This window comes from Phocoena sinus, chromosome 13 (assembly GCF_008692025.1).
Source record: "Phocoena sinus isolate mPhoSin1 chromosome 13, mPhoSin1.pri, whole genome shotgun sequence".
NCBI classification, from domain to species: domain Eukaryota; kingdom Metazoa; phylum Chordata; class Mammalia; order Artiodactyla; family Phocoenidae; genus Phocoena; species Phocoena sinus.
Genome location: NC_045775.1, coordinates 85951367 through 85966728, shown reverse-complemented (window position 1 = coordinate 85966728; position 15362 = coordinate 85951367). Strand labels below are relative to the sequence as shown.

Here is a 15362-nt window from a genome sequence, read left to right as displayed (position 1 = left end):
CCCAATTAGGGAAACTAGTGCGGTAGCTGGTGTGTAAACTTGAGAATGTCTGCACATTGCTAATTTGTAGTAACTGTTAGAGAACAGAGGATGCTTTACTCTTTGTGCCCCAAATAAGACAGGAAAAGTTGTCACTGGATGGCGTTTCTACCAATTCTCTGAAGTATAAAAGGGAGGGAAGGTCACCCTGGACTGTGTTCATGGTGGTTCAAGGAAAAAAGAGAAAGAGAGGGAGGGAGGGAGGGAGAAGGAAAGGAAGGGGAAGAAAGAGAAAGAAAGAACGAAAAAAGAAAGAAAGAAAGAAAGAAAAAAGAAAGAAAGAAAGAGAAAGAAAGAAAAAGCGAAAGAAAGAAAGAAAGACAGAAAGAAAGAAAAAGAAATTTTACTATCACATGGTCCCTCTAAACGTTCTCCTTAAAAGTCTTCTTCCCAGAACATCTGTTTCTTGGGCAGCTGACAAAAATCAATCTCTCTCTCTCTCTATCTCTCCCTCTCTCTCTCTCAACCTCTGCTTCTGTCTCTGTCTCTGTCTGCCTGTCTCTCTCTCTCTCAGCGCCCACACACACAATCTAACCATCACGCACACTCCTCTCTTCACTGCCCCCTGTGCTCACTGGCCATTCCTGCAGCCGCTCCTTCCACCCAGACTTTCCCAGGACCATTCTCTTCAGGAACCTCCATCTTTAACCATAAATAAATACTTTACTGTCCTCAACTTATAAAATTCTTCATTTCCAAACATTTACACACACACACACACACACACACACACACAGCACTCCATGTCTCCAACATCTTCAGATGCAGAAAGGAGTAATTTTAATATTTATAAATGATCAACAAGTATGTTTCTCTAACAGAAACATTGAGCTTGAGGTGCCTTTGGGGATCCACAGGGGAGAGTTCCAGCGAGAGAAGTCAGGAGGCTGCCAGGAGACAGCAGATAGACTTCCCGGAGGAACACCAGCCTGGAAGGGTGAGTCAGGGCCAAGGGAAAATTCAAAAGGATAAACCCAAAGGGAAGAGAAGAAACAGAACAGAGAGACCACCCTGACACTAAGCAGAGAAGTCGGGCACAAGAAGGACTTAGTTTCCATCAGGTCTGACCACTGATAGATCAGACCAGCACGTGCAGAGGGTTTAAGGTGATGGAGACGAGCGATTCGGGAAGGAAGGTGGGGAGTGGGGAAGAGCCACACCCTCCCCAGGCTACACTGCACACGGAAGACAAGACGGGGAGGCGTTTCCTCCTGTGCTGCCTTGATTCCATAAGCGAATCCAGGGGAATGAGCCGGCAGGGTAGCAGGCCAAATGCAAGTGAGAGTGAGAAGAGGATGTGTGGACCAACTTCTCTGAGGAGGCGGGAAAAGACAAACCCCGAAAACCACAGAGACATTGTCTTGGACAGAGGCGGACCGAGTCGTACACTCTGCGAGGTCTCTCCAGACCGGTGTACCCAGGTGGGGCCAGAAGTACAGGATGTTTCCACTTGGATGCTGACCCACTGAGAGGAGGGTGTGCTCAGCCAAGAAAGGGCTTCATGAGATGATGGAGGACCTAGAGTGCCACGGACGGGGACCAGAGTCACTGCATCACTTATCCCCACTGGTGACAATGGGTAGCTCTTCTTTCCAAGATTGTTGTCTAGGAACAAGGGCCTAGGATAAGCAACTGCCTTTCAGATGTGGTCTACCTCCCCCCACCCCCTGCTCACCCTTTCTTTGCCCACAAAGCCCCTGAAGGGACAATCTCCCCATCTCCGGCCACTGGAAGCACCTTCCTAAAAATCAAGCCTGAGGATGTCCTTTCTGTGCTGATAACCTCACCAGCCCCACTGCCCACTAAATAAAAAGTCCATTCCTAAGCATCAGATGCAAAACCCCGTATGACCCGATATAGCTCCCTCATGATTTATCTTGTGTTTCATCCCCAGAGAGACCACCACTGACGATGTGCATAATGACATTCCTCCTCTCTATTCACCACTGCACCAGCCAGCAACTATCTCTCTTATTACTCATGTTATATTACTTTGTCTTAGCACACACTACTGTCTGGAAAATATCTTGTTTTATAAACTTCTCCCCCAACGAGAACCAAAGCTCCATGCCAGCAGAACTGAGACTGTCTTGCAGCCTGCACACTCTCTCAAGGAATAGGGTGTGACTCACACAGGAGTTTGGTAAGTCCTTGTTCAGAATTTATCCACACCATAGTGAAATTGCTATTTCATATACCATGTCCTCTCACTAGGTTGGGAGCTCCTTAAGAGCAGGGATCCTGTTTCAGAAATCTTATCTCCAAATCCTAGGAAAAGCTTCATGCATAAATTGTAATCAATTCTGTTGTTCAAATAAATGCAAAAGAATTCAGGAGAAATCAAAATAAATGCATATCAACCTAAGTTTAACCATTAACTTGCTGTGTGTCTCTAGTTAGCCTCTCTCTGCACTTCAGTTTTTTCATTGGCAAAATAAATTATTTGGACTGTATCAGTTGTTCCTCCACCTTAGGGCTAGGGGGTCCTAACTTCTGGGGATTAAACTGGAAAATCTGCATTTTATTTTAAATCTCCTTGACTTGAGAATCATGGGACTTTATTATTTCTAAGATCATCTCAGCTCTAACATTCTGTGATTCCATGTTTGAATTACCAAGCCTATAGAAATTTTTTTACCATGACACCCAGAAGTCTCCAGCCCTCAGGAATTCCTGTCCCGACCTTGAGTGGTCAGATGTTCTGTCCATGATACCCTCACCTACCTGAGGTAGGACCTCAGGCTGCCTAGGGCTGTTTCTAGGCTACAGCTTTGTCTCTGGGATTGTGTGTCTCAAATTATCTCCATTACAAGAATCACCCGGAATGCTTTTTATAAATTCAGATATCTGGGCTCTCCAAATCATATTAAATCAGATTCTCAAGGAGAAGAACACTGAACTCTATATTATAAACAAGTGTCAGGGAAATCACTGTGATTCAGGGATCATCCCTGGGAAGCCCTGCTCAGGGACAAGAATAGACCTTGGGGAGCTGGGTCTGTGCTAAGTTACAGCAGTTATTACCAACACTGTTGGCAACTGAGCAACACAGAGCAAGCGCACTCTGGAAACCCCATCAGTGTGGGATACCACAACTGATATTGTTTGTCAACATCTACCTTTTTAAGATCTTTTGACGTCTGTGTGATGCCTTTCATTCCACCATCACCAACACCCTTCCAAGAATCATAACGAATCACACAAGGTGCATTTATCGAGCATTTTTCAAGTATTGGGCAACTTAACCAAACCAGGCTGCAGGTCTGTTCTTGGCAGTAAATCAATGGGCAGGTGGCACTGAACATAATGGTATCCTGCTCTCTTACATACTTTCTGTCGCACTCGGGAAGACGGTTGTTGTCCTTCTTGTTTCATTGATGGACCACCAAGGCTCACATTGCTTGGAGAGTGGTCCCCACTATTAATGATAATTGCACATCTTATAAGTATCAGAAGAGGAATTCATGTCCATGTGAAGAGGGTCTCAGAGACTCTGATTTTCCTATCAGCATATGCTGTCACCTCACAAAAAGAGGTAAGTGCTCAAAAGACTTCAAGTATCTGAAGGGTCTCTTATCCAAAACAGCATCCATACCTGCTTTTTGAGAGCCATATTTTTTTTTTGTTAGAGGTTGAAGATTCCCCCAATCAGTTGGTCAAGACTACACCTTCAACTATCTTTGGTTGATGACGAACTAAAATTTTTTCTGACCAAAGCTTTTGGTGGGAGGAGAAAAAGAGTAAAGGCAGGTGGAGAAGGCAGGTGTCAACAGGGAATCTGAGGCTCAGGTAGGAGAACCCCACAGTTAAAGACAATTTCCCATGGGATCAGCAATGACTATACCCAGGGAACACATGTACATGTAGACATTTGGTCTGGTGTAACAGTAGGTATTTAATTCAAATAATATTATTATTGTTCTCACATGATCCATGGTAGCTATATAGCCCATTGTCTAGGAATTACAGAAAATCAAGAGTGTAGCTCCTGCTCTCAAAGATTTTACAGTCAAGTCAAGACAAGCATTTAAATTCGGCAAAAACTCTTTTTTTTTTTTTTTGGTGAAGTAAATTGTCCAAAGTCACACATTTAAAAAATGAAGATGCTGGAATACAGATACGAATAGCTTAACAAAACCCAATCTAAACTAAATTGCCAATCTTGGTCATACACATTTGTACAACAACTATTCGCTGAATTCTTCTTACGTGGCAAACTCTATGCTAGATATTATAGGGACTATCTATGCCCTTTTTCTGTTTGCTTTTTTGTTTTTTAATTTTTATTGGAGTATACTTTCTTTACAATATTGTGTTAGTGTCTACTGTACAGCAAAGTGAATCAGCTATATGTATACATATATCCCCTCTTTTTTGGATTTCTTTCCCATTTAGGTCTCCACAGAGCACTGAGTAGAGTTCCCTGTGCTATACAGCAAGTTGTCATTAGTTATTTATTTTATACATAGTATCAATAGTGTATATACATCAATCCCAATCTCCCAATTCACCCCACCACCCCACCTTTTTCCCTTGGTATCCATATGTTTGTTCTCTATGTCTGTGTCTCTATTTCTGCTTTGTAAATAAGGTCGTCTATACCAATTTTTTTTCATATTCCACATATATGCATTAATATATGATATTTGTTTTTCTCTTTTTGACTTACTTCACTCTGTATTACAGCCTCTATGTCCATCCATGTCTCTACAAATGACCCAATTTTGTTTGTTTTTATGGCTGAGTCGGCAAACATTTTGAACCCCTCTGCTCTCCACCTTTCCCACAAAATGCTCAAAACATTGTAGACAGGTTTATTTCATAACCACCAGTTTTTGTTTTTTTTATAAAGTCTCCATATATGTGGAGATGGAAAATTTGCTAATTAGGTAGCAAATTTACTAGTACAAAATAGTTTATGAAAAAGAATTGTGTTAGCAATCCATTTTGAAAATGATTTAAGTTCTTTTCTCAACTTATATTTGCTGGTTAGGAAATCTAGTGGAAAAAAATATATACCATTGTCTTACCTGTATTTCCTGTTCTTAAGACATTGAAAAAGAGAAAGGAACTTCAAGTCTTTCTTTCAGTGACTGCCGGCTTTTCTCTCTGAAGATGAGCATGTGAGAATATCCATTTCCAGAGGTCTACAATATCTCTTCCTAGTCAGAGAGATAAAGGGAGAAAGTACATGTAACTCACACAAGTTTGTAAATAATGAGCTAAACCTGGAGAAAACAAAAAAGGAAAACCTTTAGTATTTTGTAAATGGCCATTGACATTGTCAAATTCATGGTCATACAGAGGAAAATCAAATTAATGACCTCTATAAGTAGAAGGAAATGACCTGAAGATGAAGCATCTAAAACTCTCCCCAGACCAACCTCCTTGACTAGATAAGGTTTGTGGTTAGGTTTAGTTGAAAGAGTGAGTAATCCAACTTCCTTTACAGGAATTTCCTGTAAAGATTATTAGCACTCAACAGTTTCTCAACTGTGGGTTTTGGGTTTTTGGTGTTTTTTTTTTTCGTTTTGTAAAACTAACTCCCCAAAATGTAACCTAAAGCTGTTGTTGTGATTAACTTTTTTTGAATTCTGAAAAAGAAAAAAACATCTCTCTAACACCATTTATTTGAAACAATAATTTATTGATACAGACAGGGAAATAAATTTAAACTCTGAAATCACCAAGATTTTCTGGTACCTCTTTATTAAAACAAAGATTCAAAATATAACATATAATTGAGAACCCCACTGTTCCTTTGATAGAACAAATAAAATCACTTAATAAGAACCCTAGGACACTCTGAGACCACTCTGGTCAGAAAGAGCTTTATCTAGAAAGCAACTTGGTTAAGCTTAGATATCACCCATCTTCAAGAGGCTGATATTCTAACAAAGAGAAGGCTGATTCTTCTGAGCATATGAATGCTCCAGGGCTGCTTCTACACATAACTAGAGGATAACATAAAATACAAAAGAAGACTACATTTGCTTTGGGATGAAGGCAAAATGAGTGTTTCCCTGTGGTGGAAGAGAGAAGAGGGAATTAGCATTTATAACTAGGAATGAACCAAAAAAATATATCTGCCCTGGGTCACGAATCTGCCTAGGATTCCAAGAGGATATGAGGCTTTTTACAACCCTGTTTCAACACAGGTCATAGGGAGCAGCTGAACGATATTCCGGGCACATGAAGCTCCAGGCTTACAGAGTCATGTGAGAGCAACACAGTGATAAGAATAAAGGCAGGATAAAGTCATACTAAGTTCACAGACACCCCAAAACACACCACTGGCTGCGCACCAGAAGGACAAGATCCAGCCCCAGCCCCCAGAACACAGGCACCAGTCCCCTCCACCAAGAAGCCTACAAAAGCTACTGAACCAACCTCACCCACTGGGTGTCTGTGACAGGGGCAGACACTTAAAATAATGGGAACTCTAAACCTGCAGCCTGGGAAACGGAGACCCCAAACACAGTAAATTAAACAAAATGACAAGACAGAGAAACATGCAGCAGATGAAGAAGCAAGGTAAAAACCCACCAGACCAAACACATGAAGAGGAAATAGGCAGTCTCCCTGGAAAAGAATTCAGAGTAATGATAGTAAAGATGATCCAAAATCTCAGAAATAGAATGGAGAAAATACAAGAAACATTTAACAAGGACCTAGAAGAACTAAAGAGCAAACAATGGTGAAGAACACAATAAATGAAATGAAAACTTCTCTAGAAGGAATCAATAGCAGAATAATTGAAGCAGAAGAACAGATGAGTGACCTGGAAAATAAAACAGTGGAAATAACTGCTGCAGAACAGAATAAAGAAAAAAGAATGAAAAGAATTGAGGAGAGTCTCAGAGACCTCTGGGACAACATGGAATGCACCAACATTCAAATTGTAGGGGTCCCAGAAGAAGAGAAAAAGAAAGGGTCTGAGGAAATATTTGAAGATTATAGTCAAAAATTTCCCTAACATGGGAAAGGAAATAGTCAATCAAGTCCAGGAAGTGCAGAGAGTCCCATACAGGATAAATACAAGGAGAAACACAACAAGACACATATTAATCAAACTATCAAAAATTAAATACAAAGAAAAAAATACTAAAAGCAGCAAGGGAAAAGCAACAAATAACATGCAAGGGAATCCTCATAAAGTTAACAGCTGATCTTTCAGCAGAAACTCTGCAAGCCAGAAGGGACTGGCAAGATATATTTAAAGTGATGAAAGGGAAAAACCTACAACAAAGATTACTCTACCCAGCAAGGATCTCATTCAGATTCAACAGAGAAATTAAAAGCTTTAAAGACAAACAAAAGTTAAGAGAATTCAGCAGCACCAAACCAGCTTTACAACAAATGCTAAAGGAACTTCTCTAGGCAGGAAACACAAGAGAAAGAAAAGACCTAGAAAAACAAACCCAAGACAATTAAGAAAATGGTAAGAGGAACATACATACCGATACGTACCTTAAATGTAAATGGTTAAATGCTCCAACCAAAAGACACAGACTGGTTGAATGGATACAAAAACAAGACCTGTATATATGCTGTCTACAAGAGACCCACTTCAGACCTAGGGGCACATCCAGACTGAAAGTGAGGGAATGGAAAAAGATATTCCATGCACATGGAAATCAAAAGAAAGATGAAGTAGCAATACTCATATCAGACAAAATAGACTTCAAAATAAAGACTATTACAAGAGACAAAGAAGGCCACTACATAATGATAAAAGGATCAATCCAAGAAGAAGATATAACAATTGTATATATTTATGCACCGAATACAGGAGCACCTCAATACATAAGGCAAATGCTAACAGCCATAAAAGGGGAAATCAACAGTAACACAATAATAGTCGGGGACTTTAACACCCCACTTTCACCAGTGGACAAATCATCCAAAATGAAAACAAATAAGGAAACACAGCTTTAAATGACACATTAGACCAGATGGACTTAATTGGTATTTATAGGATATTTCATCCAAAAACAACAGAATACAGTTTCTTCTCAAGTGCTCATGGGACATTCTCCAGGATAGATCATATCTTGGGTCACAAATCAAGCTGTGGTAAATTTAAGAAAATTGAAATTGTACCAAGTATCTTTTCTGACCACAACGCTATGAGACTAGGTATCAATTACAGGAAAAAAATGTGAAAAATACAAACACATGGAGGCTAAACAATATGCTACTAAATAACCAAGAGATCACTGAAGAAATCAAGGAGGAAATCAAAAAATACCTAGAAACAAATGACAATGAAAACACGATGACCCAAAACCTATGGGATGCAGCAAAAGCAGTTCTAAGAGGGAAGTTTAGAGTAATGCAATCCTACCTCAAGAAACAAGAAAAATCTCAAATGAACAATCTAACCTTACACCTAAAGCAACTAGAGAAAGAAGAACAAAAAATACCCAAGGTTAGCAGAAGGAAAGAAATCATAAAGACCAGGTCAGAAATAAATGAACAAGAAATGAAGGAAACAATAGCAAAGATCAATAAAACTAAAAGCTGGTTCTTTGAGAAGATAAAGTTGAGAAATCATTAGCCAGACTCATCAAGAAAAAAAGGGAGAAGACTCAAATCAACAGAGTTAGAAATGAAAAAGAAGTAACAACTAACACTGCAGAAATACAAAGGATCATGAGCGATTACTACAAGCAACTATATGCCAATAAAATGGACAACCTGGAAGAAATGGACAAGTTCTTAGAAAAGCACAACCTACTGAGACTGAACCAGGAAGAAATAGAAAATATAAACAGACCAATCACAAGCACTGAAATTGAAACTGTGATTAAAAATCTTCCAACAAACAAAACCCCAAGACCAGATGGCTTCACAGGTGAATTCTATCAAATATTTAGAGAATAGCTAACACCTAAACTTCTCAAACTCTTCCAAAATATAGCAGAGGGAGGAACAGTCCCAAACTCATTCTATGAGGCCACCATCACAATGATACCAAAACCAGACAAAGATGTCACAAAGAAAGAAAACTACAGGCCAATATCACTGATGAACATAGATGCAAAAATCCTCAACAAAATACTAGCAAACAGAATCCAACAGCACATTAAAAGGATCATACATCATGATCAAGTGGGGTTTATCTCAGTAATGCAAGGATTCTTCAATATATGTAAATCAATCAATGTGATACACCATGTTAACAAACTGAAGGATAAAAACCATATGATAATCTCAATAGATGCAGAAAAAGCTTTCAACAAAATTCAACATCTATTTATGATAAAAACTTGCCATTAAATGGGCATGGAGGGAAGCTATCTCAAGATATTAAAGACCACATATGAGAAACCCATAGCCAACATCGTTCTCAATGGTGAAAAACTGAACACATTTCCTGCATGATCAGGAACAAGACAAGGGTGCCCACTCTCATCACTATTATTCTCAAAACTATTATAGTTTTGGCCATGGCAATCAGAGAAGAAAAAGAAATAAAAGGAATCCAAATCAGAAAAGAAGAAGTAAAACTGTCACTGTTTGCAGATGACATGATACTGTACATAGAGAATCCTAAAGATGCTACCAGAAAACTAGTAGAGCTAATCAATGAATTTGGTAAAGTAGCAGGATACAAAATTAACGCACAGAAATCTCTAGCATTCCTATACACAAACAATGAAAAATCTGAAAGAGAAATTAAGGAAACACTCCCATTTACCACTGCAACAAAAAGAATAAAATACCTAGGAATAAACCTACCTAAGGAGGCAAAAGATCTATATGAAGAAAACCGTAAGACACTGATGAAAGAAAAGACGATACAAACAGATGGAGAGATATACCATGTTCTTGATTGGAAGAATCAACATTGTGAAAATGACTCTACTACCCAAAGCAATCTACAGATTCAATGCAATCCCTATCAAACTACCAATGGCATTTTTCACAGAACTAGAACAAAAAATTTCACAATTTGTATGGAAACACAAAAGATCCCGAATAGCCAAAGCAATCTTGGGAAAGAAAAACAGAGCTGGAGAAATCAGACTCCCTGACTTCAGACTATACTACAAAACTAGAGTAATCAAGACAGTATGGTACAGGTGCAAAAACAGAAACATAGATCAATGGAACAGGATAGAAAGCCCAGAGATAAACCCATGCACATATGGTCACCTTATCTTTGATAAAGGAGGCAAGAATATATAATGGAGAAAAGATAGCCTCTTCAATAAGTGGTGCTGGTAAAACTGCACAGCTACATGTAAAAGAATGAAATTAGAAGACTCCCTAACACCATACACAAAAATAAACTCAAAATGGATTAAAGACTGAAATGTAAGACCAGACACTATCAAACTCTTAGAGGAAAACATAGGCAGAACACTCCATGACATAAATTACAACAAGATCCTTTTTGACCCACTTCCTAGAGAAATGGAAATAAAAACAAAAGTAAACAAATGGGACCTAGTGAAACTTAAAAGCTTTTACACAGCAAAGGAAAACATAAACAAAACAAAAAGACAACCCTCAGAATGGGAGAAAATATTTGCAAATGAAGCAACTGACAAAGGATTAATCTCCAAAATTTACAAGCAGCACATGCAGCTCAATATTCAAAAAACAAACAACCCAATCCAAAACTGGGCAGAAGACCTAAAAAGACATTTCTCCAAGGAAGATATACAGATTGCCAACAAACACATGAAAGGATGCTCAACATCACTAATCATTAGAGAAATGAAAATCAAACCTACAATGAGATATCACCTCAAACCGGTCAGAATGGCCATCATCAAAAAATCCACAAACAATAAATGCTGGGGAGGGTGTGGAGAAAAGGGAACCCTCTTGCACTGTTGGTGGGAATGTAAATTGATACAGCTACTATGGAGAACAGTATGGAGATTCCTTAAAAAACTACAAATAGAACTACCATATGACCCAGCAAACCCACTACTGGGCATATACCCTGAGAAAACCATAATTTAAAAAAAGTCATGTACCACAATGTTCACTGAAGCTCTATTTACAATAGCCAGGACATGGAAGCAACCTAAGTGTCCATCAACAGATGAATGGATAAAGAATTTGTGGCACATATATACAATGGAATATTACTCAGCCATAAAAAGAAATGAAATGAAATTGTATGCTGAAGTGTACATATGGAATCTAAAAAGAAAATGGTCCTGATGAACCTAGGGGCAGGACAGGAATAAAGATGTAGACGTAGAGAATGCACTTGAGGACACGGGGAGGGGGAAGGGTAAGCCTGCACGAAGTGAGAGAATAGCACTGACTTATATACACTACCAAATGTAAAATAGATAGCTAGTGGGAAGCAGCTGCATGGCACAGGGAAATCAGTTCAGTGCCTCTGTGAGCACCTAGAGGGGTGGGATACGGAGGGTGGGAGGGAGATGCAAGTGGGGGGCCTATGGGGATATACATATGCACATAGCTGATTCATTTTGTTATATAGCAGAAACTAACACAACATTGTAAAGCAACTATACTCCATAAAGATGTTTAAAAAAATAAATAAAATCCATGGAAGATGAATGATAAAAAAAAAGGAATAAAGGCAAGAGAGCTGGGAAGAGATGTGGCTAAGATGGAAGGAAAAGGCTAAACGTAAGGGGTTGTCTATGACCAGTATTCAATACCTATTGATTTGAACTGGATTCAAGTGAGTTGGGGTGTGGGAGCTATCCTTCTGAAGCTTCAGAGATCCTGATGCAGACCTTGAAGTTGAGTCTAAAGTTGTTTAGAGAGGTGATTCCTAAAGCCAGTTTGATCACTTTAATCGAGTTTGCAGGAGACAGAATACCCTCCTACAGGTATTGTGGGGATAGTCTCCAAAAATGGCTGCCATCAGTTCCTCTGGTCCTTCACGTGCATTGTTGTGCATGTCGAGAGGTAGAGTCTATTGTTCCTGTTCTTGAATCTAGGTTGAATTTGTGACTTGCTTTGACCAACAAAATGCAGTGGAAGTGCCCATCTGGATCTAGCTTTTTAAAGGTCTTCAGCTTTCTCTTGGAGGCCAGATACAATATTTCTTGTCCGAATGTTCTGAGATCACCTTGCTGTAAGGAAGCTCAAGTAGCTGTAAAAGCTAGTTGTAAAAACATGAGGAGAGAGAGAGAGTGAGCTGTCTGGTCATACTCCAGTTGCTCCAACCATCTTAGTCTACACATGTGAGTGAAGAATATATGTTCCAGCCCCAGCAGACACCATATGGAGCAGAAAAATGGTCCAATGGAGTCCAATCTAGATTGCAGAATTGTGAGAAATAACAAACTGTCAATGTTTAAGCAACTAAGTTTTGGGGTGATTTGTTAGATAGCAATAAATAACTGAAACATATATTACCGTTGGATAAATGAATTCTATTTCACTTGGAGTAAATTGCTGGGAGAAATAAAAATGAATCTATTCTGTGCATTCATGGTTCCAAGCATTTTATATGTGTCTATTATTGTATCAGAAACATGATACAAGGATAAATAAAATACACACGCTCTACACTCAAAGAGTTCATATTTGGGGGAAAAGGTAAATAATTACAGTGGACAGTAATAAGTTTAATCTGACAAACATTTGCTAACCATCTACTATAGGCAAGATCTCTTTCTGGTAACTGTGAACAGTTAGGCTGGTCAAAGAGGGACTGGACCTCTGAAGATCGTTTCTTAGATGGTAAAGGCTAAATAGAGGTATGCACAGTGGACCATAGGAGACAGGCTCTTAGCCAAACTACAGACTTGGGGATGTCTCCCAGAGGGATTTCTCTGAATTTTAGTTAATTTTTTTTCTAACCTCATTTGTAGATGGTTAAATCGATCATTTGTCATATCTTCAAACTCTTCCCTGGACTTTCTTACCCCTTTCTCACCATTGCTATTTGACTCTCTCCCAAGGACATTGTTTCCCTAACAGCCCACTTAAATTGCGGTTGTTTTCTCTCCCAGACCCCTTGAGCCACTGATTTCCAGCCATTATACTCCCTCCTCCCTAAAAATCCCCAGCTTTGAATAGCATGTCCTCACCCTGTAATACCACCCCTTACTCACCTTGTTGAGGTTGTCCCCAAACCCCTGGTCACACTGCTGCATTTGTTACTAAACAGAACTTGGGTCTACATGCAGCAAAGCCAGTCTACTTATACCAGGTTGTGGTGAAGGAAAGAACAGCATTCATTGCAGGGTACCAAGCAAGGAGAACAGGCAGCTTGTGCTCCAAAGACCTGAATTCCCTGGTGGCTATCAGGGAAGTGTTTTTAAGGACAAAGTGAAGGGAGAGAGTCTCAGGGTATGAGATCAGCTCGTGTACAATTCTCTGATTAGCTGACGGTGAGGTAACAGGGTCATGCTTTGGAAATCTCAATCGTCAACCTCTGGTTCCAAAGTGTCTGAGGTCCCCATGCTGGTGGTCAGCTTGCAGTTAACTTTCTCCACCTGGTGGGGGCTTTAGTATCTGCAAAATAACTAGCCCTTGAGGAAGAACTAAAAGTCCTTGACCTAATTTTATGGCTAAACTATTATTATTTTGTCTTGCTTGACTGCTTTCCTTTGTTTTTGCATTTTCTTGCTTCTCTGATTAAATTTGCTCTTTGGAACTCAGGGAAAGCCTAAGAAGATAAAGCTCTACCAACAAGAGGTGGAGGACACAGGAGTCTGTTCCTAGTAAAGCCCTGCAGGGTTCCTCTCAGTTTCACATTCTCTGAAGAGTTTAGCGCCCCCCCCACCCCACTTATTCTTATACTCACCAGAACCCTCCCTGTTTTGATTCTTGGTAATTTTAGTATTCACATAGATGATCCATGGAACACCCTGGTCTCTCGATTCTTTAACTTCCTTCTCTTCCAAATGTCTTGACTTCCACACCTACTCAGGCATTTATTCCTACACCTGCCATTACTAGTATTTGACATGCCTCAATAAACTCCATTTCAAGCATCCTATCATCTTACTCCCTGAAACACTCCGATATCAATTCATTTGTGACAGTCACGTGGTCACAGAAGAAACTTATATTGCTCTAACCAAATCTTCAACGACACCCTCTATACACGCATTTTCTAACTTAAGTTTTATTGTCATGCATTATTATCAGTCGCTTACCTATACCTTTAGTTCACTTGACACTCTCTTATTTTATTGCATTAGCTTAAAAATTACTAACTCTCTTCCTTAGTTGAACATACACAACTGAACATGGCTGGAGGAAACACGCAGGCATGCTGACTGGTCTCCATAACCTGAGGGAGACACTAAACTTGTTAGCAGCCATGCTATATTTCTCTACTTCACTATCTTATTTTCCTAGAAAACAACTTCATATTTCTTCCTTTCTTCTAAAGTTGCCCCCCTCATCCTCATTCTCAGCTGATGACTGAGAAACTTGCAGTAAACAGATCAGCAAACAGAAAAGAACTTCTTTAAGCTCCGTCAAAAGCATCTACTCACCTACTTTTGCAGGCGTTAGTAAGGGACATATGTAAAGCGGCTGCTAAGGAGCTATTATAGAGAACACAGGTCCAGGGTAGAACTTCCTGACTGAATATGAAACATGGGAGAAAGAGAATTAATATAGGTGACCCTCAGTTTCCTGCTTGGAAGAAAATGGTTCTACCATTTTCATCAGGTAGAATATGGGTTCGTAAAACCAAAACAGAGGTACAGGCTTTGGGAAACTAGAATCGATTCAGTATAAATAGTTGAGTTTTAGATGTTATGTATGTTTCTAGATAAAGTTACCCAAGGTAGAGCTGAATGTGTGACTCTAGAGCTCAGAAAACAGACCACAGATGGGAAGAGGGATTTTTTCCTCTTTAGGTTTGCTAAAGCAATGGGCAAGGATAATATGCGGCATGAGAAGGAAAGAAGATTCCAGAAAGGGACCCTGGAAAATTTTAAGGGAGGGGTGGCATGGAACAGAGAAAGAGAAACCACCAAACAGTATGAAAAGGGAATATGAAAATGGGGCTATGAAAACCAGGAGGGAATCTTTTCACAAATCCAAGGAGGTTTCGGAAGAAAACTGGGGTGACTAGTGTTGACTACAACATAGAAGTCAAGTGAGGTTGAAGAGTTTCCATTAGAGCTGGGGATCCAGAGCCTGCAGACGTCCTGGACTGCAGAGTATGGGAGATATTGCAGCAAATGGACCAGGGATTAATGAGAAAGCAAAGCATAGCCTGCCTGACTTTGAACAAAGTTTTAGATATAATCTGTTGACTTCCTAACAATGAAAGGTGTGATTTACTCCCCAACACCACCACTACCACAAACACATTTTCCCTCCTATCCTGCCTCCAAATATAGTTATAC

General features: G+C 39.6%; 2 protein-coding genes across 9 annotated transcripts in view; both read right to left on the bottom strand.

Moving 5' to 3' along the window:
* Nucleotides 1-12206, bottom strand: part of IL18RAP (interleukin 18 receptor accessory protein) — a 36650-nt gene extending 24444 nt beyond the window's left edge. For 3 of the 8 annotated variants that reach the window (XM_032651960.1, XM_032651959.1, XM_032651958.1), the window contains exon 1: nucleotides 5070-5419. The gene's annotated coding sequence lies outside the window, so the exon portion shown is untranslated. Of the gene's footprint in view, nucleotides 1-5069; nucleotides 5439-11696 lie in introns of those variants that run through there. The other 5 variants (XM_032651954.1, XM_032651956.1, XM_032651955.1 and 2 more) reach the window with 5 other exon arrangements.
* IL18R1 (interleukin 18 receptor 1) overlaps nucleotides 12152-15362 on the bottom strand; it is a 48383-nt gene continuing 45172 nt past the window's right edge. Inside the window, exon 12 of the mRNA XM_032651967.1 lies at nucleotides 12152-12300. Within this exon, the coding sequence (XP_032507858.1) occupies nucleotides 12215-12300 (86 nt within the window). The 3' untranslated portion in view covers nucleotides 12152-12214. The remainder of the gene's footprint in view (nucleotides 12301-15362) is intronic.